The 22,364-nt window shown below is 43.4% G+C and overlaps 1 protein-coding gene across 1 annotated transcript in view; it reads right to left on the bottom strand.

Annotated features, from left to right (window-relative positions):
• The window catches only part of MTOR (mechanistic target of rapamycin kinase), a 131,130-nt gene that overhangs the window by 102,523 nt on the left and 6,243 nt on the right, over positions 1-22,364 (bottom strand). The window contains exons 7-19 of the mRNA XM_045546143.1: positions 18,151-18,426; positions 17,958-18,066; positions 14,081-14,267; positions 12,964-13,092; positions 11,677-11,921; positions 10,290-10,505; positions 9,733-9,938; positions 6,869-6,991; positions 5,791-5,880; positions 5,578-5,670; positions 4,783-4,917; positions 4,410-4,539; positions 2,697-2,947 (exon numbers count right to left, since the gene is read on the bottom strand). Of these exons, the coding sequence (XP_045402099.1) occupies positions 2,697-2,947; positions 4,410-4,539; positions 4,783-4,917; positions 5,578-5,670; positions 5,791-5,880; positions 6,869-6,991; positions 9,733-9,938; positions 10,290-10,505; positions 11,677-11,921; positions 12,964-13,092; positions 14,081-14,267; positions 17,958-18,066; positions 18,151-18,426 (2,190 nt within the window). The remainder of the gene's footprint in view (positions 1-2,696; positions 2,948-4,409; positions 4,540-4,782; positions 4,918-5,577; positions 5,671-5,790; positions 5,881-6,868; positions 6,992-9,732; positions 9,939-10,289; positions 10,506-11,676; positions 11,922-12,963; positions 13,093-14,080; positions 14,268-17,957; positions 18,067-18,150; positions 18,427-22,364) is intronic.

The raw sequence follows: 22,364 nt of genomic DNA, 5'->3' as shown, positions 1-22,364 counted from the left end.
CTGTATACAAAAGTCAACTCAAAATGGTTTAAATGTAAGACCTGAAGCTGTAGAACTATTAGGAGAAAACGGGGAAAACTCCAGGACATTGGTCTAGGCGAAGATTTTATGGCTATGACCTCAAAAGCACAGGCAACAAAAACAAAAGGGACTAAATTAAACTAAAATTCTTCTGCACAGCAAAGAAAACAATCAACAGAGTGAAGAGACAACCTGTTGAATGGGAGAAAATATTTGCAAACTATTCATCTGATAAGGGACTAATATCCAGAACATACAAGGAGCTCAAAAAACTCAACAGGAAAAACCCAAATAATCCCGTTAGAGAGTGGACAAAGGACCTGAATAGACATACAAATGGCTAACAGGCATATGAAAAAATGCTCAACGTTACTAATCATCAGAGAAATGCAAATCAAAACCACAATGAGATGTTATCTTACCCTGTTAGAACGGACAAAAAAATAACAGATGGTGGCAAAGATGTGGAGAAAAGTGAACTCTTATATGCTGTTGGTGGGAATGTAAACTAGTACAGCCATACAGAAAACAGTATGGAGATTTCTCAAAAAACTAAAAACATAACTACCATATGATCCAGCAATCCCACTACTGGCTATGTATCCAAAGGAAAGGAAATCAGTATATCAAAGGGATACTTGGACCACCATGATTACTGAAGCACTATTCACAATAGCAAAGATATGGACTCAACCAGAGTGTTCATCAATGGATGAATGGATAGAGAAAATGTGTTATAGGCTGGGCACGGTGGCTCATGCCTGTAATCCTAGCATTCTGGGAGGCCGAGAGGGAAGGATTGTTTGAGCTCAGGAGTTCAAAACCAGCCTGAGCAAGAGCGAGACCCCATCTCTACTAAAAATAGAAAGAAATTAGCCAAACAACTAAAAATATATAGAAAAAATTAGCTAGGCACAGTGGCACATGCCTGTAGTCCCAGGTACTCAGGAGGCTGAGGCAGAAGGATCACTTGAGCCCAGGAGTTTGAGGTTGCAGTGAGCTCTACTTCACTCTACCCAGGGTGACAGAGCAAGACTTTTTCTCAAAAAAAAAGAAAAAAGCTATCTACCAAAAACCTACAGCAAATAATATATTTAGTGGTAAAATCTTAACAGCAGTCCCATTAAAACTAGAAACAAGGTTAAAGATTTCCACTCTCACTGCAATTAATCAACACTATGGTGGAGGTTCCAGTGACACAGTAAAGAAAAGTAATACATGGCTCACAGATTAAAAAAAAAAAAACAAACTACCATTTTCTCTTTTTTCTAGACTATATATATACATACTATTATCTAGAGGGAAAATCTGGGAGAATTTACAGGTAAATTATTATAATTAATAAGAATTCAATGAGGTTGACAGTTATAAATACAATATATACAAATAAATTGCACTTCTATATGCCAGACACAAAGTTAGAAAATAAAATTTCTTTTTTTTTCCAGACAGTGTTACCTGGGCTAGAGTGTGATGTCATCATCATAACTCACTGCAAACTCTTGGGCTCAAGATCCTCCTGCTGCAGCCTCCCAAGTAGCTGGTACTACGGGTACATGCTACCACGTCTGGCTAATTTTTCTTTGAATTTTTTGTAGAGACAGGGGTCTCACTATGTTCCTCAGGCTGTTCCTCGAATTCCTGGCCTCAAGTGATCCTCCCACTTTGGCCTCCCAAAGTGCTAGGATTACAGGCATGAAACACCATGCCCAGCCAGAAAATGTAATTTCTAAAAAGATCTTAATGTATCTATCCTCTGAATGTATCTCAAGTTGATAATATAATCACAGAGGGAAAAATAATTATCTTTTAAAAACAGTACTCTGTACACTGTATATCCTTAGTAGAGTGTATTCTAAGAACAAGAGAAACTATAAAACCACCTTGAATTTTATTTAGTGGATTTGCTGTTGGTAATGGTATGGGTATAGTAATCATGGAACCACTTTGCATATTCTGTGGTTTAAAGAAACAAAAAAGAGCAAGAGAGAAAAGGGAGGTGAGGAGAAAATTCCTCTTTATAGAAAAACACCAGCTAATAAAAGAAGGAATGACAAAACTAGAGTCATCATTTTGCAACCACCAGCGTGATAACTGATTCAGGCAAGGATTATCAATGGATGCTAAAATCACTGGGTAAAAGGTAGCTGAGGAATAGGATAGTCACAGTCTCAAAGTGTCACCCCACAGATTACTTATTAATAACAAAGGAAAAAAGGTAACTTTACAATGCAGATCTGACAGATACCAAGTTAATCACATACTTAGGATCAGTAATAATGGGACAAACTGATGTTATGAGATCCAGTAAGTATGCAACTTCACCTACGCAGTATTTTCACTAAAAATGTATTACTTAAATCTAGTCATGAAGAAGCAACCAGAAATCCAGACTGTGGGAACCTCTACAGCTGGACTGAACTCTAGATCACTCAGAATAACAATGTTGTTCCTCCCCTACCTAGGCCACTCATCTCTTAGCCATCTTAAGGGGATAAGCCAGGAAATTAAACCGAGCTGACTGTACGCTTAGGTGTTAGACGTGAAGGGGGAGGAAGGTATTAGGTTCAATAGCAAGTGGAGTGCATCATCAGGAAGCTGAGGCCCAGGTGGACCTTCTGTGCATGTGTGGTACAGGGCAGAGAGGAACAAGGACTGGGGTTTTAGATACTTACTTCCCGGATGGCCCCGTCACAGACCCGAATGACATTAAGGAATGTGGGCATGACCTGGGGCAGGAACTGCACGCACTTGAGTCCCAGTGACTTGAAGATGAAGGTGATGGCCTGGACAACCATCGTGTGATGGTGAGAGAGGGACTGGTCTCGGAAGATCCGCATCAGGGCCACCATGGACACAGCTGGGTAGAACTCATCCAGAGGCAGGTTTCCCATGTTGACCAGCATCTCACTGGTGCTGTAGTCAGCTAGGACAAAATGATGGAGAGAGTCATGAGAGACACATGACACAACTCTAACTTTAGGCAGAGCATTGTTAACAGACAAAAAACCCTGCGACAGACATTAGCATTCACATATTTCTCCCTGGTATGTTCTAACACCACTGGGAATACAGACTCCATTAGGAACCAATGTACAGGCTCTCACTATCAAGGACTAAACAGTTTTTGGCTGTTCTATGTTTTCTTCAGATGGCTATATTTAACTTAGATTCTTACCATTACAGTTTGCAACTCTGTAGCTGAAACCATCAATAAAAATAATTAGTTCCCCAAAAGAAAGTAGAGAGAATTAAATTAGGCAAACATCTGTTCAGCAGCTGCTTGGTCCCCCTAAGGAATTCAGACAAGTTGGTAGGCAAATGTTACCTAACCTGAACCTGAACAATAAGGATCTCAAGAACTGTGACGGGAATGTGGGGTATTAAGAGTGCAGTGAGGAGGGTGAGACTACAAAAGGTCAAGAGACTGGCTGGCTAGCTCCGTGATTAAGGAAGAACACAGAGGGACATGGCTCAGGCCCTGTTCTTGACAGCCGTGAGTCTGACAGGATGGCAGCACAGGTACACCTCTCTAATACACAGAAGGAAGAAGAAATTGGAAGCAATATGAGTCCATCTACAGAGTTTAGAAACAAATTATTTTATTTTGGGGGAATAATACTTTGCTGGGACAGTTGGGAGAGCCACTGTTGAACTTTCACTTTTAGAAACAGGCCTGTATGGGCTAAGTCTAGAACACTCTGCTGCATTTCCATCCCCTACCCTACTCTCTCAGGCTGCTTGTCAAAAGGCAATGGGCAACAGAACACCAAAACTTATTCCTTCTATCCAATTGTAACTTTGTACCTGTTGATCAACCTCTCCCCAATCCCTCCTTCCTGTGTCAATTAAAAATAAATAAAACTTAAAAAAAAAATACAATGAGGCAATGGGGCTCTAGGGCCAGAATACTTGACAGAAAAACGAGCCCTGAATTTCTTCTGATTACTACCAGTTTTTTAATGCCCCTGAGCCTTGCCTCCAATTTCCCTATCAATTAAACTAGGGAGAATCGATCCTAACCTCTTCTTCCTCGAGTGCTATGGAAATGAAAAACATCAAAGAGGCACTAACAAAGAATGAGGTATGAACAGTAGTGATCGGGTGATAATTTATATCTCTTGCATTGGCACCAAAAAAAGTGCAGACTTAGACTGTCCGCCCTTGACAAAGAATCTGGACAGATGTGAGGACTCTGGCCACGCTGGGCAGCGGCATCCCTGCAGGCATTCAAGGGGAAACTACTAACTTTTCATTCAAAAATTGCTAAATGAACCAATATCCTATGATTTCACAGTTAATCCTGCCCAGGACTCTTCCTACACACGGCCAGCAAGGGCTCTGTGACTCAGAACCTGGCGAGTCTCTCATGGCTCCCCTCAACTTACAGGAATCCTGACTTGACTTGGATTCTGACAGGCTGACAGCAGAGGCATCCCGGGACTGGTCAATCATGCCGATGTTCACTTTGTGCTTGTAGGGATCCAAAGCCCCTAAAAGCCCTAATACACGGATGGCCTGCGGGGCAAAGCGGAGGGAGGAGAAAACATTCATCACAACATTGGCTTAAACTGGTGTCACAGACAGTGCTCCTATGTTACACAATCCCCAATTCATTCCCCAGTGACCAGCTACATAAACAAAAGGGAGAGGGACGGGAATTCTGATGGATACTGTCAGAGCACGTCAATGCCACAACCTTCTGTCTCGCTTCATTCTCCCAGAAAAGTCTTTAAAGACCAAGTTTTCCATGTCCCCTACCTCTCTCCGTGTACCCTGGTTCTGCTCAGTCTTCAGAAAATTCAGTAGCACCTCAAGCAAAGTGGGGTACTTCCTGTAGGGCTCTACCACATAGCCGGTGCTGGCCACCAACTGTCCCAGGGTCCACAGAGCCACCTGGATAGGCAAAAGATCACGTGGTTCACTGAGCCAGTATGAGAGAAAAGAAAGCAAAGCACAGTTGTACTCTTTGTATAATGAGTGTAATGAAGTATTAGAGGCTATTATATAAGAAAAGAAGTTTTCAGTAAAAACACTAAGCATGAACAGAAATCCTGAGAGGGCATAAAAATGAGGCTGATCAAGTACAAACCTACAACAATCACTGGATCAAAAGATAAAGAATATTCCCACCTTTCTCAAAGGAAATGAAGATTGTTCTTAATTTTAGTCTAGTCATCTAATAACCTCAAATGAGCAAAGTGGAATCAGGGCTGGGTGAGGATGAGCTGAAGCTCTGTTCACCTTCACAGGCAGTGGCCAAGGTGTTCTTTTTCCCTCAACCAGCTGGGGCCCTGATAATTGATCTGCACTTTTTTGTATAGAGAAGATGGCACTGGTCAGCCCCGACCCTGAAAGCAACTCTGGGTCAGAATGACAAGTAATTCTGGTTCCAAGTCTTTCTTCTTTTTCATCATTCGACAAATATTTTTCAGCACCTACCACGTGCCAAGCTCTGTGCTAGGCACTGGCTAGGGACACTGAGGTGAATAAAGAGAAACAAGGTCCTGGACTCATGGGATCTGTCCTGCTCGGTCAGGAAGTAGTGGTACTCACCTGCCTTTTGGCCAACAGAGAGGAATCCTGGAGCATGTCCATGATGATAATAAAAAGTTCATCAACCCATTTCCTCATTTCCAGGCCACTCACCTACAAAATGAAAAAGGGGTGGTAGACAGGGTTAGAAGTCATGGTATTAAGAAGTATTCTGACTTCCTCAGAGGTTAAATAGTTTCTTTTCACCCTATGGAAAAAGCAGTTGTCCTTTACCTGAGCCAGTTCTCCTATCGTAGCTAAGACATTATTGATCACACCTGGGTTTGGATCAGGGTCTGGATCTTTCAGTTTCAAAATTAAAGCCTATGAAAAGAAGATATGAGAAAATGAATGCAGATTAGAATCTATAGAAAGGTGTCTTTTACATAAGAGACCACCCCAGTCATAAATAAATTACTTCTAGGCTTTACGAATCCAAGATTTCCCTGGAATATAAATTCTCAAACTTTTCTCCATACTGAGTATAAGTCTGACATATGAGAGCACTGGGAAGTACCATGATTTGAAAGTATTTTCCACGTATCCTCTAAACTGTATCTGTGTAATCACCTGTCCAGGTTCACATTATAAAAGATGCTACATGACTGTAATATAGGCAGATATGAAGGTTGTTTCAGATTTTTTTGTTGCTGTTGTTGAGACACAGTCTTACTCTGTTGCCTGGGCTACAGTGCCGTGGTGTCAGCCTAGCTCACAGCAACCTCAAACTCCTGGGCTTGGGCAATCCTCCTGCCTCAGCCTCCCGAGTAGCTGGGACTACAGGCATGCGCCACCATGCCCGGCTAATTTTTTCTATATATATTTTTAGTTGTCCATATAATTTCTTTCTAATTTTAGTAGAGACAGGGGTCTTGCTCTTGCTCAGGCTGGTCTTGAACTCCTGAGCTCAAACGATCTGCCCACCTTGGCCTCCCAGAGTGCTAGGATTACAGGTGTGAGCCACCATGCCTGGCCTGTTTCAGATTTTAAAGCTTATTTTTTTTTGATTTTGGGGAAGCTATTTTATGCCGCCCACCACCTACTTCTCCTTTCCAAACACATATGCTGATGTGCCTGAAACATTTTTATCTTATCTCTTATAAGGAGAGCACTTTCCTGCAATTGATGAGATTCATAGTATTCTCTAACTGAAAGTACTTGCTGGGACCCTTGTCCCTGAGCCTGGGACCAAAGAAATTATCTACTTTGTTCAGTGTGCCAGTGAGCACTGAAACACTCCCATCTTCCCAAATGATCTGACATACGACAACTCAGAGAGAAAGTGCCAGTTTCTCAGTCTCTTTTGCGTTACCTTCAGAATAGGCTCCATGTACGGGCGGATGAGCCGGGGGGCATTAGAGACCAGGTGCCCCAGCATGCGGGCACTCTGCTCTTTGATTCTTCCAATCCCACTGTGTTCCAGCTCTGTCAAAATCTGTAGGAAAGAAAGGCTCACTATAGCAGAGGACATTCTAAAGAGACACTGTGTGTCAAAAGAAAAAATGAGGCAGGGAAGTAGGGGAAGGAATCAGACCTCCACAGCAGATCAGGTAGCAGCTAGGTACTCTATAAGCAATGGACATCTCTATGGCTAACCGAACAGCCTTGCACACAGCTGTGATGGGAACAAAAAGTTTTTGAAACCAGCCCCCTCTCCTTCTATGACTGTCTCTCTAAAGCAGAGCTTTTAACAATGTAGCAGTCAGGGAAGACTGAGAAAACCAACAGGGAGGGCGATGAGTCGGGTCTACAGAAATGAGGAATGAAGGGAGGGTTCCCTCGGAGAAAAATCTTTGTCCAGACAGCAAATCACTAAGAAGGGCTATAAATAACAATGAAGAATCAAAGAACAGTTAGATCAACTATGACACTGAGAGAAATGCTGATATTCTGTAGCTGTTTCGGGCACATCTAGATAAGCCCAAATGGTTTATCACATCACTAGGAGTCCCTTGGGCATTACTGAACAGAGATAGCATGTTGGTTCTAACTGATATCCTTAAAACAGCCACAAATCAGCACATTATGCTCATGGTGACACAGACAACTTAATATAGACAGGCTTCTGGATAGCTGAAGCTGGCAGAAGAAAATCTCTGAGCAGTGAGGAAAGTGAGTATCACACTGCCCAGGTTAACTCAGCTACCTGGAGGAGTCTACAGTGTAATATTATATTTTGTCTTAGGTTATGGATTTAATAACCCTGATGTTCTGGATCCCCTTGGCAGCGTGTTTTCCCCTAGTCACAGCAGACAACAGTGAAAGGAGATGGAGCGGGATACTAAGAACAGACCTGCGGCAGCAAGAAGAGATGGCTGACTGTGAGGAAATGTGCCCCAGGGAACAAAGCACAACTACGTGGGGCAGTGCTGGGCCAAACCAAAGAACCCCAGGTTCACTTCCAGAGCCAGAGAGCCTCACTGCATCCTAATAACAATAACCAATGCCCACCCTGATGACCAAGACCTCAAGAAAAGGCCAAAGCCTTTACCAAGGTATGAAAATGTACAATTCAATTTGGAAAAATCTATATATCAAAGTTTACAAACAAAAAAGTATTTAAAACTTTGTAATTTTGGCCGGGCATGGTGGCTCATGCCTGTAATCCCAGCACTCTGGGAGGTCAAGGCAGGAGGATTGCTTGAACCCAGGAGTTTGATATTGCTGTGAGCTAGGGTGACACCAGGGCACTCTAGCTCGGGTGATAGAGCAAGACTCTGTCTCAAAAATTAAATAAAATAAAATAAAATAAAATTTTGTAATTTCAAGGGTTAAATTCATTCAATGGAGCTTCACATTCTCCAATACCAGAAAAATGAGATGACCTAATAGCTTAATGTCAGCTTTAAGAAGATCAGAGCCATGTTCGGCTTATTCATTGGTCTATTTCCAGCACCCAACAGTACCTAGAACATAGTAGGTGCTCAAAAAGTCTACTGACTAAATGAACAGACTGTTATTTTTTTTTTTTTTGAGAGGGAGACTCACTATGTTGCCCAGGCTGGTCTCAAACTCTTGGGCTCCAGTGATCTTTCTACCTCAGCCTCCCGAGTAGCTGGGATTAAGTTGCATGCCACCACACTTAGCTTTTTCACTAGGAGATATTTCTGCACCAAACTTATTTAGCACAATTTGAGCTGGCAGGCTCAACAATGATTTCTTTTCCTTCCCAAACCTTAGGTATTTTAAAAAGACTTAAAATGATAGGCACCCCTAACATGGGCCAACAGCTAAATAAATCATTAGGCTAAACACAGAAGTGCCAACATAAGTACAATTTTCTAATTTGATTGATGATATAATTTACAGCTACTTTAATTATGACAAATTGTGAATAAATATTTCTCTAGAGTAAGTTACACATCTTAATGATTTTCTATGTTTAAGTTCTTTATATGTTATGAAAAGTGTTTATTTCAAAAGAAACCATGGGGGAGCGTCAGGAAGCAGAGGGTGGGAGTGGGACAGGAAAGGACTGGGTGAGACCCAGAAGAGGTTGGTGCAAATAACTAGAGACAGGAAGGACTAGACCATGCATCGCTCACGAGGAGGCCAGAGAACTTACTCGGGTAGGTGAAGACAAAAATGAAGGAGCCACGTTTCAGCAAGGACTGAAAATCCTACCAGATCTAGTAGGAATGCCAACCTTAATCTACCTTAGGCTATACTCCAAGTAGCTTAGCTTGGCACCTCTCATTATTTAAGAACAAAAGCCAGGGACCACAGACCAGAGGCAATGACTATGGGAAAAAAAAATGTTGGAACTATTCTCACACTTGTTATTTTTGTGAAGAACAATAGCCTTTGTGCTTGACCTGGCATCAGCAGGAAAAGGAGAGTGAAGATGGACACGATGTCCAGCAGATCAAGCGAGCAAGTGAGCAAAGAGGCTGAGAAATGGCATCACTGGGGATGTGCCAGGACGAAGAGCTGCATGAGAGGTTAGCCTGGGACTACGAAGCACCCTGGAGTCCTGCTGAAAAAAGGCTCAAGAGGTGATGAGCACAGAACTGCAATTACAAAGCTGGGGAAATATGTGGACCCTTGGAACCACATGTGGATTTTATTAGGTCATCTCAATCTTTCTCCCCCTTCCTTGTCCTCAACTCTCCTTCCCCAAGCAGCTCTCACAGTAAGCATCCTTCCCCCACTGCCTGTAGGTTTGCTTATCATTACCTGGATAAGCATCTTGCGCAGGAAAGGCATGACAAAGGCTGGGTTCATGCTACTGAGTCGCCCTACAGTGCAGATGGCCAGTTCCCGGATCTCAAACACTTGGTCATTCAGGGCCACAAACAGGGCCTGCAAGTTCTCTGCCTGGGCCAGGTGTGCATCAAAGCGCTCATCCAGGGATGCCAAGACACAGTAGCGAATGTCGGGGTCTGCAAGAGCAATTGAGCCTTTGAACACCTCTTCATGATCCCATGCCTCCAGTCCTTTCCCAGTTTCCACCTCCACTGCCATCGGCCTAGTGGGAGGATTCCAGATACCTTTCTCTCATCTAAACCTCTTTCTTTTTTCTACTCATAGGAGGAATGGTAAAAGTATTAAAGACAGATTATCTTATACTAACGGGCTGGAGTAGCCAAGCCTAATGCCAGGGCAGAGAAATAGATGAACACCAGTTTGTTGAGACTGAAGATCTCTAGAGAGGCCGTGGAATGAAATTGACTACTTTCACCTGTCTCAAGATACTAAACTCCCCTAGACTCCTTCTGTCTAGTAAGCTTTACCAGGGTCTGTTATCCCAACCACGAGCAGTTTGCTGAGCACATCTGCCACCACTTGCACTGCAGTCTGGCTAACCACGTGAGCGTGGCCGCTGATGAGGTGGATGGAGGGTGTGAGCAGGCGGGAGCAGGTGCGTGCAGCTTCCATGCGGATCTCCTTGTGCTCACTGTTCAGGAAATGATCCGCACAGTGGCGGACAAACTGGGTCAGAGAGTGGCCTGGATACAAAGGTAGAGAGAAAACAGAATAAACACTGCTGCTTTGGCTATGTAGATCTGCAACTTGATAGCTGCGCTTTCCAATTTGTGGCTACTAATTCCATTTTCAACCAGATATTGATCAACAAGATATTGATCCAGAACTCTTCTCTTAAAGGGTAACAAATGGGCTTCCCATCAGCAGAAAGGCAAAACAAGGCGGTGAGGGAGCAGGGAGACAGACAAAAGGTACCCCTTTCCATTCTAACCTTTTCTATATTCCCTTCAAAAGTTAAATTATTTTTTTCCATTCTAATCCAACCCTTACCCCTTACATTTCCAGAGGACAAAACAATTGTTAATCAAATTTACCTTCTCTATTTTAGCTCCCAGATTTAAATACTAAACAGAGTTTGATATAGGCTACACTTAAACATAGCTGCTTTCTATTCATTAGGAACAAATTGTTAATCAAATTTACCTTCTCTATTTTAGCTCCCAGATTTAAATACTAAACAGAGTTTGATATAGGCTACACTTAAACATAGCTGCTTTCTATTCATTAGGAACAAATTATTGTGGGTGCTAATGTATTACATATGTGAAGGAATTTTAATAGGGAAACCACAGATGGCTATGTTGCCACACATGTTTAGGCTTTTTGTACTTGCTTGTTTCCCTGTAGTCTTGACTGATACTACCTTAAATTTCAAAAGTATCCGTTGTTTCTCCTGAAATATATCACCCTGGGGTAATAATGTGAATTTATCTGCAGCTTGGAATTCCAAACTGAACTATGCAGTACAGCACTCTTAGAAATCACACTGCCATAGGAATGGAAATACCCAAAAACCCCTGCTTATACATTTTAAAGCATTAAATACCATCTCAGCTATAGGGAACTGGGAAAGTGAGAAGGTGAGGGGGACGAATCTCTGATTTTTCCATCTCTGAAACATTATTTCCATAGATCAATGCATATTTTCCTGAACACTATCTGCTCCAAAGTTCAATATGGAAAAAAGAAACAAATAGTAGGAGTTAACAATATATGGAAATAGTCTAGGAAGGATGAATCTGTTACCCTGTTTCCAGGACCCCAGCAAGATCCAGGAATTCTAGCACCTTTATTCCATTCTCAAGGTTCCTACCATCATTCACTATGTTGGCAAGAGCCACTGCCATTTCTTACCTTCAAATTCAAAGCTGCCAAGGGTTCGGAGGGCAAGAGTGATGCTGCCCACATCGCTGGCCTCAGGGAGGGTTGTGAGGCCAGGGGAGGCCAGCTGATGGGCCAGGCCCTTGGGCATGCCTGGGTGCCGGAGGGGTTTGTGCATAAGGACCAGAGATAGCATTTTCAGTAGCCCATCTTGGATGTCCTTCTTCAGCTGTGGAATCTGGCGGCTCAGATCGTAGAGCACAGCAGTGAGGGCAGGGCTGAGGGGAAGGAAACCAGTCACACATGGGGATGGGCACATGACATTGAGTGTGTCCTTGGGAAGAAACCACCTTTCGCACTAGAAGGGGATCAGGCCCCATCACTGCTTGATCTTTAAAGTGGAAAGAATACTATAAAATAGAGTGAATGTGCTGAACACTCTTGGCCTGGTGTCAGATTTCAGAACAACCTATCAGTTTTTGGTCTTGCCACAGGAGAACTTGCTCACTATAATTTAGCCACTACAGAAGACCAAGTATCAACAAACAATCTGGAAAGCAGATCAAGAGTAACATATATATATGTACACATACACACACATTTATTTTTGAGACAGGGCCTCGCTCTGTTGCCCTGGCTAGAGTACAGTGGCATCATCGTAGCTCACTGTAACCTCAAACTCCTGGGCTCAAGTGATCCTCCTGCCTTAGCCTCCTGAGTAGCTGGGACTACAGGTGCACACCATGACGCCTGGCTAATTTTTTCTATTCTTGGTAGAGATGGGGTCTCGCTCTTGTTCAGGCTGGTCTAGAACTCCAGACCTCAAGCAATCCTCCTGCCTCCGTCTCCCAGAGTGCTAGGATTATAGGTGTGAGCCACTGCACACGGCCATCATCTTTGTTTTATACATAAAGAGAACTAAAGCTTAGGAAGCTTAAACAATTAGCTCAATAATAATACAAACAATAGCTACAAACATTTATTAAGTGCTTTCCACATGCCAGGCACTGTGCTAAGAGTGACTATTTCATGAACTCTTTCATTTAATCCCCACAACCACCCTAGACAATAGGAATTGCTATTGTGCCCACTTTTCAGATGAGAAAATGGAGGCTCAGAAAAGTTAAATAACTTAGTCAAGAGTACATAGCTAGCTAGTAATGAAACTAGAATTCAACACTAGCCTATGTGTTAGTCTGAGCTATCCAGCCTATCCAATTTAATGTGCAAACAACCATGCCTCAGTCTTTGAACATGGTCCCAACACTGCGGACCAAGCCTCCCCCTGAGACAGGGAAGGCTCAGGTTTCTGGCACTCACCTCAGCCCCACCGCCAGCATGGGCTCCAGCAGCTCCTTGATATCCTGCTGGATGCCTGGGCCCATCGCTCGAGCCAGCATGCTGATGCAAGTGAACACTGTGGCATCCACCTGCATTGCCTTCTGCCTTCTGCAGAGAAACAAGGAGTGGCTGGTTTAGACATAATGGTATTCTGTGCTGTCCCACCTCAAAATCACACTGGGACAAGGAGGGCAGGTTACTCAGGCAAGCCCACCACCAGTGGGTATGAAGGTTGTCTATTGCTCTATTCTTGGGGACCTGTTTGTTGCATCACGGTCACTGTAGATTTGTGTTTCTAACGACAATCCAGCAGATGGCAGTAAAGTGTCTTAAGGAAAGGGGCCCTTCTTCCAAATTCACAGAGGCACCACATGAGTTAGTGCAGTGCTAACCAAGGCACTCATTTAGGAAGCAAACAGAATGATGTGTTCATCAGGGACCAGAGAGCAAGGCACACCCATATGGAAGGAAATTCTTCTCCCTGTGATGAGGCTGCTGGGCTCTAGAATGAGTGGGGCTTATAAATTCACCGGAGAAATCCTTGCTAATAAAACAGGGAAGTATAAGAACACAACCCTAAGACTAAAGCCAATTAATGATGACTCCTTAGCCTTGGTGGATACACGCTGGCCTCTTCATCTGGCAGGATGCTGAAGGTTTTTCTCATATTTCATTCATTGGGAGGACTAAAGAGGGGGAATAACTTATTCAATTTTAGCAATAAGGAAAAAGATGACCATTAGGTCCATTGAGTTCCAGTCAAGGATTCCTCTCTTTAGGTCTTATATCAAAATAAGACCTCTGAAAGCCAGAGAAAAAAGCAAAACTAGGAGACTCTGAATCAATAATAATAATGAAAATAGCACTGGTATCTACCACGTTCTAAGGGTTTTAACTTTCTAAAATATTTACATATACGTCACTTCATTTGGAAAAGGTTAGAATTCAACTGAGGAAGGGCTGTTCATTACACGATGCGTTCTACCCTGGAGTTTAATGATGTACAGAATGGGCTTAAGCTCCATGAGACCGGGATGGAGCATCCTTCCTCTCCAACCAACGGGAGTGGAAGGTGAAATTGTACAGAGATGCTTACTTATGAGCGAAGTCCTTAGGGGGTAGGGCTGCTCGGATGATGTCCAGCACACGAGGCAAGTAGACCTTAAACTCAGACCTCACAGCCACAGAAAGTAGCCCTAGGGCTTGGAAGGCTGCAGTACGTTCCTTCTCCTTCTTGACACAACTTAGGACATGGTTCATGGTATCCTGGAGGTACTGGGTATCTGAGCACAGAAAAGACAGTGATGGCTCAAGGTCAGGGTTGGTCAATACATCAATGGTCAGAGTTCCTATAAAGTACTTGAATTTGAGAATAAATTAAGAAAGCCCATTGGAAAGATGTTAAGAAGAATTTACAGGATATACGAACTAAAGTCTTATGCTTGATAAGATAACCACTCCTCTGATACATCTTTTGAAATATTAGAAACAAAAGATTTTTTTTCTTTAATTAAAAAAAAATTCAAAAAACTTAAAAGGGTCTCCAAAACAATAGTATCATATAATTGTCTCCATTAGTGTTATATTTTGAGAGAAAGATTACATGCTCTTGGTTAAGAAATATGTTAAATCTTGCTTCAAAACAAAGAGAGGATCATCTAAATTATTTTATTAATATATTGTAACAAAGTTTAAAGTACAGTAATGAACCACATAATGATGTTTCAGTCATTGATGGACCATATATATGATGGTGGTCTCTTAAGGTTATAATACTGCATTTTTACTGTACCTTTTCTGTGTTTGCATAAATTTAGACATACAAATACTACCATTGGGTTTTAACTGCCTACAGCTGTGGTCCCCAACCGCTAGGCCGCAGACCGATACTGGTCCGTGGCCTGTTAGGAGCTGGGCCACACAGCAGGAGGTGAGCAGCAGGCGAAGCTTCATCTATATTTACAGCTGCTCCCCATCACTGGCATCACTGCCTGAGCTCCACCTCCTGTCAAATCAACAGCAACATTAGATTCTCATAGGAGCGAGAAACCCACCATAAACTGCACATTAGAGGGATCTAAGTTGCAAGCTCCTTATGAGAATCTAATGCCTGACAATCTGAGGTGGAGCTGAGGCAGCGATGCTAGTGCTGGGGAGTGGCTGCAAATACAGATTATCATTGGCAGAGAGGTTTGACTGTACAGAGACCATAATAAATCAATTGTTTGCAGACTCATATCAAAACTCTTATCAGTGAGTGGCAAGTGACAATGTAATAATAAAGTGCATGATAAATGTAATGCACTAGATTCATCCTAAAACCACCCTCCTCCCTCCCCACTCCCGGCCTGTGGAAAAATTGTCTTCCATGAAACTGGTCCCTGGGGCAAAAAGGTTGGGGACTGCTGGCCTACCGTATTCAGTATAGCACCATGCTATACAGGTTTGTAGCCTGAGAGCAATAGGCTACACCACAGAGCCTAGGTATGTAGTAGGCTCTACCATCTGGGTTCGTGTAAGTGCACTCTGTGATGTTCACACAGTAATGAAATTGCCTAACGACGATGCGTTTCTCAGAATGTACACCCATGGTTAAGCAATGCATGGCTGGAATATTGAATTTGGTTATAATAAATAGGCCATTCCATTCAGCTTAGGTTTGGAATCACTTTGCTATTACCTAGAGATTTTTGTTGTATTTAATAGAACCAAGATTTAGTCTGTAATTTGGAAAACCATACGTGTATTTTCATTAAGTTTACACAAGCCAGTGTGCATGGGTAGGTGATTCTTGGGCAATTTAAGCTAAGCGTTATTTCTCCTCCGAAGGCTGGAATTTCCTCATTCTTGCCTCTCTTCTGTTTCCCCTCTTCCATCAATGCTGGCCTCATGTCCATGCACCAGTAGCACATATATAACAGCAGAGAAGGCAAGGCCACACATCCTTGGAAAATTAAGGGTGTTGAAGGCTACCAAAACCCCCTTTGGGCAGTGAACTAGACACCTAAGACAGCAGTTATACAGTACTGCATTTACTCTAATGACAACTGTCTTCTCCCACAGCTCTTGTGGTCAAATGGCAACGAGGCACGCTGGGGCTTGAAAACAGGCAGACCAAGGTGATACAACCCTAAAATTAGAGTGCATCAACAGGAAAACCAGCCCTTTACATATGGGGACAGCGTTTCAGCAGGAAATGAACTTAAGTCAAGAGTATAATTTCCTTTTCCAGGTTTAGCACCCTAAGAGATTAGAAATCTGACTTTGTAGAAAATTCAACCCAGTCTTATGGCGAGTATTTTTGATACTTCTAAAGTGTACACCATTGGGAAGTTCAAGCAATGGCTTCCAAACTGCAAGATTTAAACAAGTGGTACTTATGCAATGAGGCACATTCTTATGGGGACTGCCCAGGCTAAATGTCACTGACATATTTTATTAAATTTAGTATATTTAATAAAACAACATTAACTAGCCTTGAAGAAAAAACAACAAAAACTCACATAAAAAGAATAAACCTAAGGGCCTTCTGAGCCTTTATGAACTTACAGGTTAACAGCTTCTACAACATGCCAGACTTTGATCAAATTTTGCCTCATTGTTAGTTTCTTTTGAACCATAGATTTTCGACCCGAGATAATTTAAAGCTCTACTGAATAGGGGCATGTCTGGTCATTAAAAAAGAGAAAAGCTGCTGGATGTCAGGTAGGAAGAATGGAAACTGAAATAATATGGGTGATTTTTATTCTATCATTTCTCTCTGGTTCAGCGATTTCATGTGGCTAATTATCTCTCCCTTATCCAATACGTTCTGCTTCTTATGCACAGCATGTTTGACACCTCACCAGCTAGATTTCTCCCGCAGTTGCATCTGGGCTGGGTAGTGTGAAATGAGCCTGCGTGCTAGGGAATGGGGTCTGCTGAGGATCAGGCTGTTTCTCCTATGCTCCTGGCTCTCATCCAGTCCTGAACACTACTAAGCACAGGCAATGTGCACCACTGCAAAGTGCAAAGAGATGTTGGAGATTGAGTCTCCTCCACACTCAGCAAGCAGGGAGGTAAGACAAGGATATTAAGTATGAACAGACAACTGGAGTATAATTTTTAGCTCTATCTTATTTCCAAAATGGATTTGAAGTAACTCGAGGAAATAGTAATAATGGTTTTCATTTATTGGGGCTCACTCTGTGTCAAGCACAATAGTGGGTGCTTAGGCATTAATGCTGTTCATCTTGGGAGGCAGGCATCATTATTCTGATTTTTGTAAGTCAGGAAGTAGAGACCCAGGTAGGTCAAATATCCTGTCCAAAACCTGATAGTTAAGGATGGAGGTGTGATTCAGGCAGACTTTGGTCTGATGCCAAAGCCTTTCACTGCTGAAGGCTATAGGAGAAAGGAAAAATACATTCACAGCTGGAGCAATCCAGGAAGGCTTCATGGAGAAGTTGGTAAGTGAGTTGGGCCAGCTTCAGGAGCCAGGAATCTACACTGCCCACTGAGGACAGGGCAGGAATATGGGAACCCACAGTCTATCACCTGTGGAACCTGCCTCTGAAGCATCCAGTCTTTTCTTCCTGCAAGTGACTCAGTGACAACCTCAGGAGAAGCAGGACAGTCACCAAACCCTCCCTGCCCCAAAGAGAGGCTGCTGCACAGTATCTACACTGAAACTGCCCTTCTTTTGGTCTCTAAGTCTATTCATAAATTTGTTGACATCCATGCATGAGAACTTGCTTGGCCCTAGAAGTGCCTCTCTGTCTACACATTCTGATTGTTCCTGTGTCTGCTGCCTCAGATATTAGCAGAAAACATGAACTAGACACCACCAAAATTGGACATGAGGCAAAGAAATCAGAGACCAACCCTTAGTTGGTGTTGCTTCAAATGAGAAGCAGATATAACTTTTCAGAATCACTTCTTCCTCGTTTAATTACCCTTAGATGGGTAATGATGTCTTCTATGGACATCCTCACCTGTGAAGGCAGAAGGTCGGAATGCAGCCAAGCGGGGCAACAAATTAAGGATTGTCATTTGGATCAGCGAATTCTTGCTATTTCTGCACTTCAGCACCCACTGGCACACCTGAGAGAGGAAGGATAAAGGGTTGGCGGAGGAAAGTGAGGTGCGGAGCTTAGGAGAAGAGGGCAAGGACCTCTCACCATTTACCTGATCAAATTTCTCCTCCATCAAGTCTCTGCAACACCGGCTCTCCACCAGGGTGCACTTTGCTGGGCTGGGGGAAGCCCCAAATCCCATGAGACCTTGGTGAGAGCTGTACCCCAGCAGTCCCACCAAGGCATTTGACTGCTGGGGCTGGACAGCCTGGAAACTGGTGAAGGGGGTAATGTGACGAGGTTTCGTTCCGAAGCCCATGAGATCTTTGCAATACTTGTCATGTACCAGCTGTTGCTGTGTGATTTCTTCCATTTCTTCTCTCAAACGCTACATATATGAGGGGGAAAAAAAAATCACCTTTACTTATGAGTGGCATTCAGCCTGGGCACCGTGAAGTCTACAGGGCAATACATTTGCCCAATCCTGAAATGGAACTGTTTCCAAAGTGGAGGGTGGCCACTCTCCATCTTTCAGATTATGATTCCCCCAGATCCTTGCAGGGGGGATTTTGCTCTAATTTAGGCAGAAGAGCATCACCTACGGAGTAATGAAGCTGCGGCAGGGGGCTGGCTGCCAAGAGCTCCTACCTCACTTGGTTTGGGAGAACCTACTCACAAATGGCTGTCACCGTAGACCTAAGATCACAGCAACAAGGCTTGCAAAGGTGGCCCCATGCCGGCATCCTGTTAAGGATATTCTGGTCTCTTTATTCTCCCCAGAAACCTAGGTGGAAACTTAGGCATGTAATTCTCTCAGAATCCTAAGATTCCGCAGAGGGTATAGAATAAATTGGCTGAGAACACATGTCTATTCCTTTTTCAAACGGCTGCTTAATAACTCATCTTCCAACAGTTCAAACTGAGAAGGATATAAAAGTTTTCCAAACTTCCAAACTTTCCTTGACACAGATATTTTCATTTTTTGGAAAATCTTGTCACTGTTCTTGTCAAGTCAACAATGACTCTTATGCTGCTAAATCCAATGGTCAATCCTCAGTCCTTATTTTATTTGACTTACCCATAGCATTTGATCCAACTGATATTTCCTCCTCCTTGAAGCCCTTTCTTCACTTGGCTTCTTGACTTCAAAATCTCCTGGCTCCCCTCCTCCCTTCCTGGCTGCTCCTTCTTGGTTTCCCTTGGTTTCTCTTTATCTCCCGACCTCAGGTTCACAGACTTTGTCTCTTCCCCAACTCCACTAGTTCCCCTGTGGTTCTCCCCAAGTCTCACAATGAAACAGTATCTATACGCTGACAATGCCCAAATCCGTACCTTTCCCCAGATCTCTCCCTAGCACTACTCAGCAGCTCCACTCAGCTGTCCAATAGGCATCTCGAACTTAACAGGTTCAAAACCAAACTCCCAACCTTCTGCCCCAAACCTTCTTCTCCCATCTCAGTCTTCCCATCACGGTAAATGGCAATGCTATCCTTCCAGTTGTTCAGGCCAAACACCTTGACTCTTCTTGCTCCCCACCCACCTCCAAGCTATGAGCAAATCTCAAATTCAGAATTCAGCTGCTTCTTGCATCACCGTAACTCCCACTGTGGTCTAAGCTGCAAAGATTCCCTGCTAAGACTGTTGCAGTTCCCCTCAACTGGATTCCTGGCTTCAGGCCTTGGTCCTCTGACAATCCATTCTCAACATAGTGGCCAGAGTGATCCTTTTGAAACAAGTCAAATGTCACTCTACTGCTCAAAACCCACTTATAGCTTCCCACTTCCCACACAAAGGCCATACCATGGGCTCCAAGGCCCTGTACAATATGCCCTCTCCCTGCCCCAGGTGTTCCTCTGACCCCACCTCTCCTGCTTGCCTTGCTCAGCAACAGTGGCTTTCTTGCTACTCCCCAAATACACCAGCACTCTCCTGCCTGAGGGCCAGCTACCTGGAATGCTCTTCCCCGGATATTTGCAAAGCTTTATTCTTACCTCCTTCATGACTGTGCTCAAATGTCACCATATTTTTTATTTTTATTTTATTTTTTTATAGAGACAGGGTCTTGCTTTGTTACCCAGGCTGGACCTCCTGAGTTCAAGTGAACTTCCCACCTCAGCCTCCCGAGTAGCCACAAGTCACGGCCCCCAACTAATTTTTTATTTTTGGTAGAGACAGGGTCTCTTTATGTTGCTCAGGCTGGTCTCAAACTCCTGGGCTCAAGTGATCCTCCTGTCTTGGTCTCCCAAAGTGCTGGGATTATAGCCATGAACCACCACACCTGAGCAAATGTCATCATATTTTAAAATGTAATCCTTAACCCATGCTAACATTCTCTATTCCCTCTATTCCCCTTCCTTGGCCTACTTTTCTCCACAGCACTTATAACCATATGATATACAATATATTTTAACTTATTTGCATATTGTCTGTCTTCCCTTATTAGAATGGAATCTGTTTTGTTCATTGCTATGTTATTCTAGCTTTTAGGACATGCCATAGCTGGCATATACTAGGTGCCTGATTAATATGATTTGAATGAGTGACCAAATTATAAAACTTTAATACCTTATATTCAGATAGTTTCTTTTAATTTACAAAACACCTTCACAAGAACTATTTCATTTAAATCTGATAACCACCTTATGTGTTAGGTGATATCATCCTGTCTTCGAGGAAACAAAGGACTACAGCTGCCTGGGCTACAGTGGAAAGCACCATGTTAAACTTGGGAGGGAAAATCTGAGGGTTACCTTTTACAGGATGCCTACTATGTTACCAGGTGCTATGCTGGGCACTTCATACACAGTTCTCCCTTAGTATCCACGGGGGTTGGTTCCAGGACCTACTGCAGAAACCAAAATCTGCAGATGCTCAAGTTCCTTATATAAAATGACACAGCATTTGTACACAATCTATGTACACCTCCTATAGACTTTAAATGTCTATATTACTTATAATACCTAGTACAATGTAAATGCTATGTATTAATAATTAGTTGATACACTGTATTGTTTTAAAATTTACATTATTTTTAATTGTTATGTTGTTATTTTTATTAATTTCTTTCTGAATATTTTTGATCCGTGGTTGCTTGAAACCACAGATGGGGAACCCATGGATGTGAAGGGCCAACTTTCTTTAGAAACCTCACAAGAACCCACTGAGGTTGGTCAGAGCCCCTGCTGAAAGTGAGGAAAATGAGGCTGAAGGGATAGTAATGTGTCCGAGCCACACAGTACGTGTGACTGTAGGCTGTAGGACTCCTCTGAAGAGGAGTGGCGATTGGACGCCAGACTCCTCCCGCTTCTGTACACGGCTGCATGTGCTACCCCACGCGCAGGACACAGCCATCACCAAACAAGCACACGGGCTACTACAGCAGGAAGCCGTGGGGTGAAATTCCACACCAACTAGCTCCCCACAAGAAGTCTCACAGCTGCCACTCGACCTCCCAAACACATCCTGAATCCAACTACTCTTCAGGATCTGTGCTGCCACTCCCCGTGGAAGCCACCACTGTAGCTCACCCAGACTACTGTAATAGCTTCCTGTGGCAGCTGCTAGAATGCACCACCCAACTACAATGGATGTAAATGATCAAGGGCCCCAGCTGCTGCTCTGAAATCCACCACCAAGATTGTGTCAAGGCCACACTTTCCTTGGGCTACTTCCAGCCAATGACGGAACACAGTAGGGATGCTAAGGCAGGCCTGCTCCCAGGAGATACAGGCTTCCTCTGACAACCAACTGGCTTGAGGACGCCACAATGACCTTGCGAGGTAGACTAGAAGGTTTCCATCCAATTTTTTTCTCTCTCTTATTCCTCAGGGTCAGATGTGCATTATGGTCTGATGGTTCTCTCAGCCTATCTCAGCTACCTCCCCATTTTCTCTTGAAGCTGTTTCCCTAATAAAATCTTGCCCTCACATTTTTAAACCCAGTTGTCAAATGAACACACCTTCTCCTAACCGGTCTCTCAGCTGTCATTCCTGCCTCTCCACATGTTTTTCCCTACAGGCAGCCAGTGACTGTTAGAAAGAAACACATGACATCACATCATTCCCCTGTGTGCACATCTCCAGTGCCTCACCCTGCAATTAGCATAAAACCCAGTGTTTACTGTGAACCATGGGCCTATTAATTTGGCCCGTCCTTCCCTCCCCCTTGTTCATGGTACACCAGTGACATTTCCTTTCTCTCTGTTTCATCAGTTTGTCCAACTCTCTCCCACCTCAACATAGCCCCCTGGCCTGCCGCAAGGCTGCTGCTCATGTCACACGGGTCTCCCTCACATGGCACCACCTCAGGGACAGCCCTCCCTGACCC

This window comes from Lemur catta, chromosome 3, assembly GCF_020740605.2.
Source record: "Lemur catta isolate mLemCat1 chromosome 3, mLemCat1.pri, whole genome shotgun sequence".
NCBI classification, from domain to species: Eukaryota; Metazoa; Chordata; class Mammalia; order Primates; family Lemuridae; genus Lemur; species Lemur catta.
This window is presented reverse-complemented; position numbering and strand designations above follow the sequence as displayed.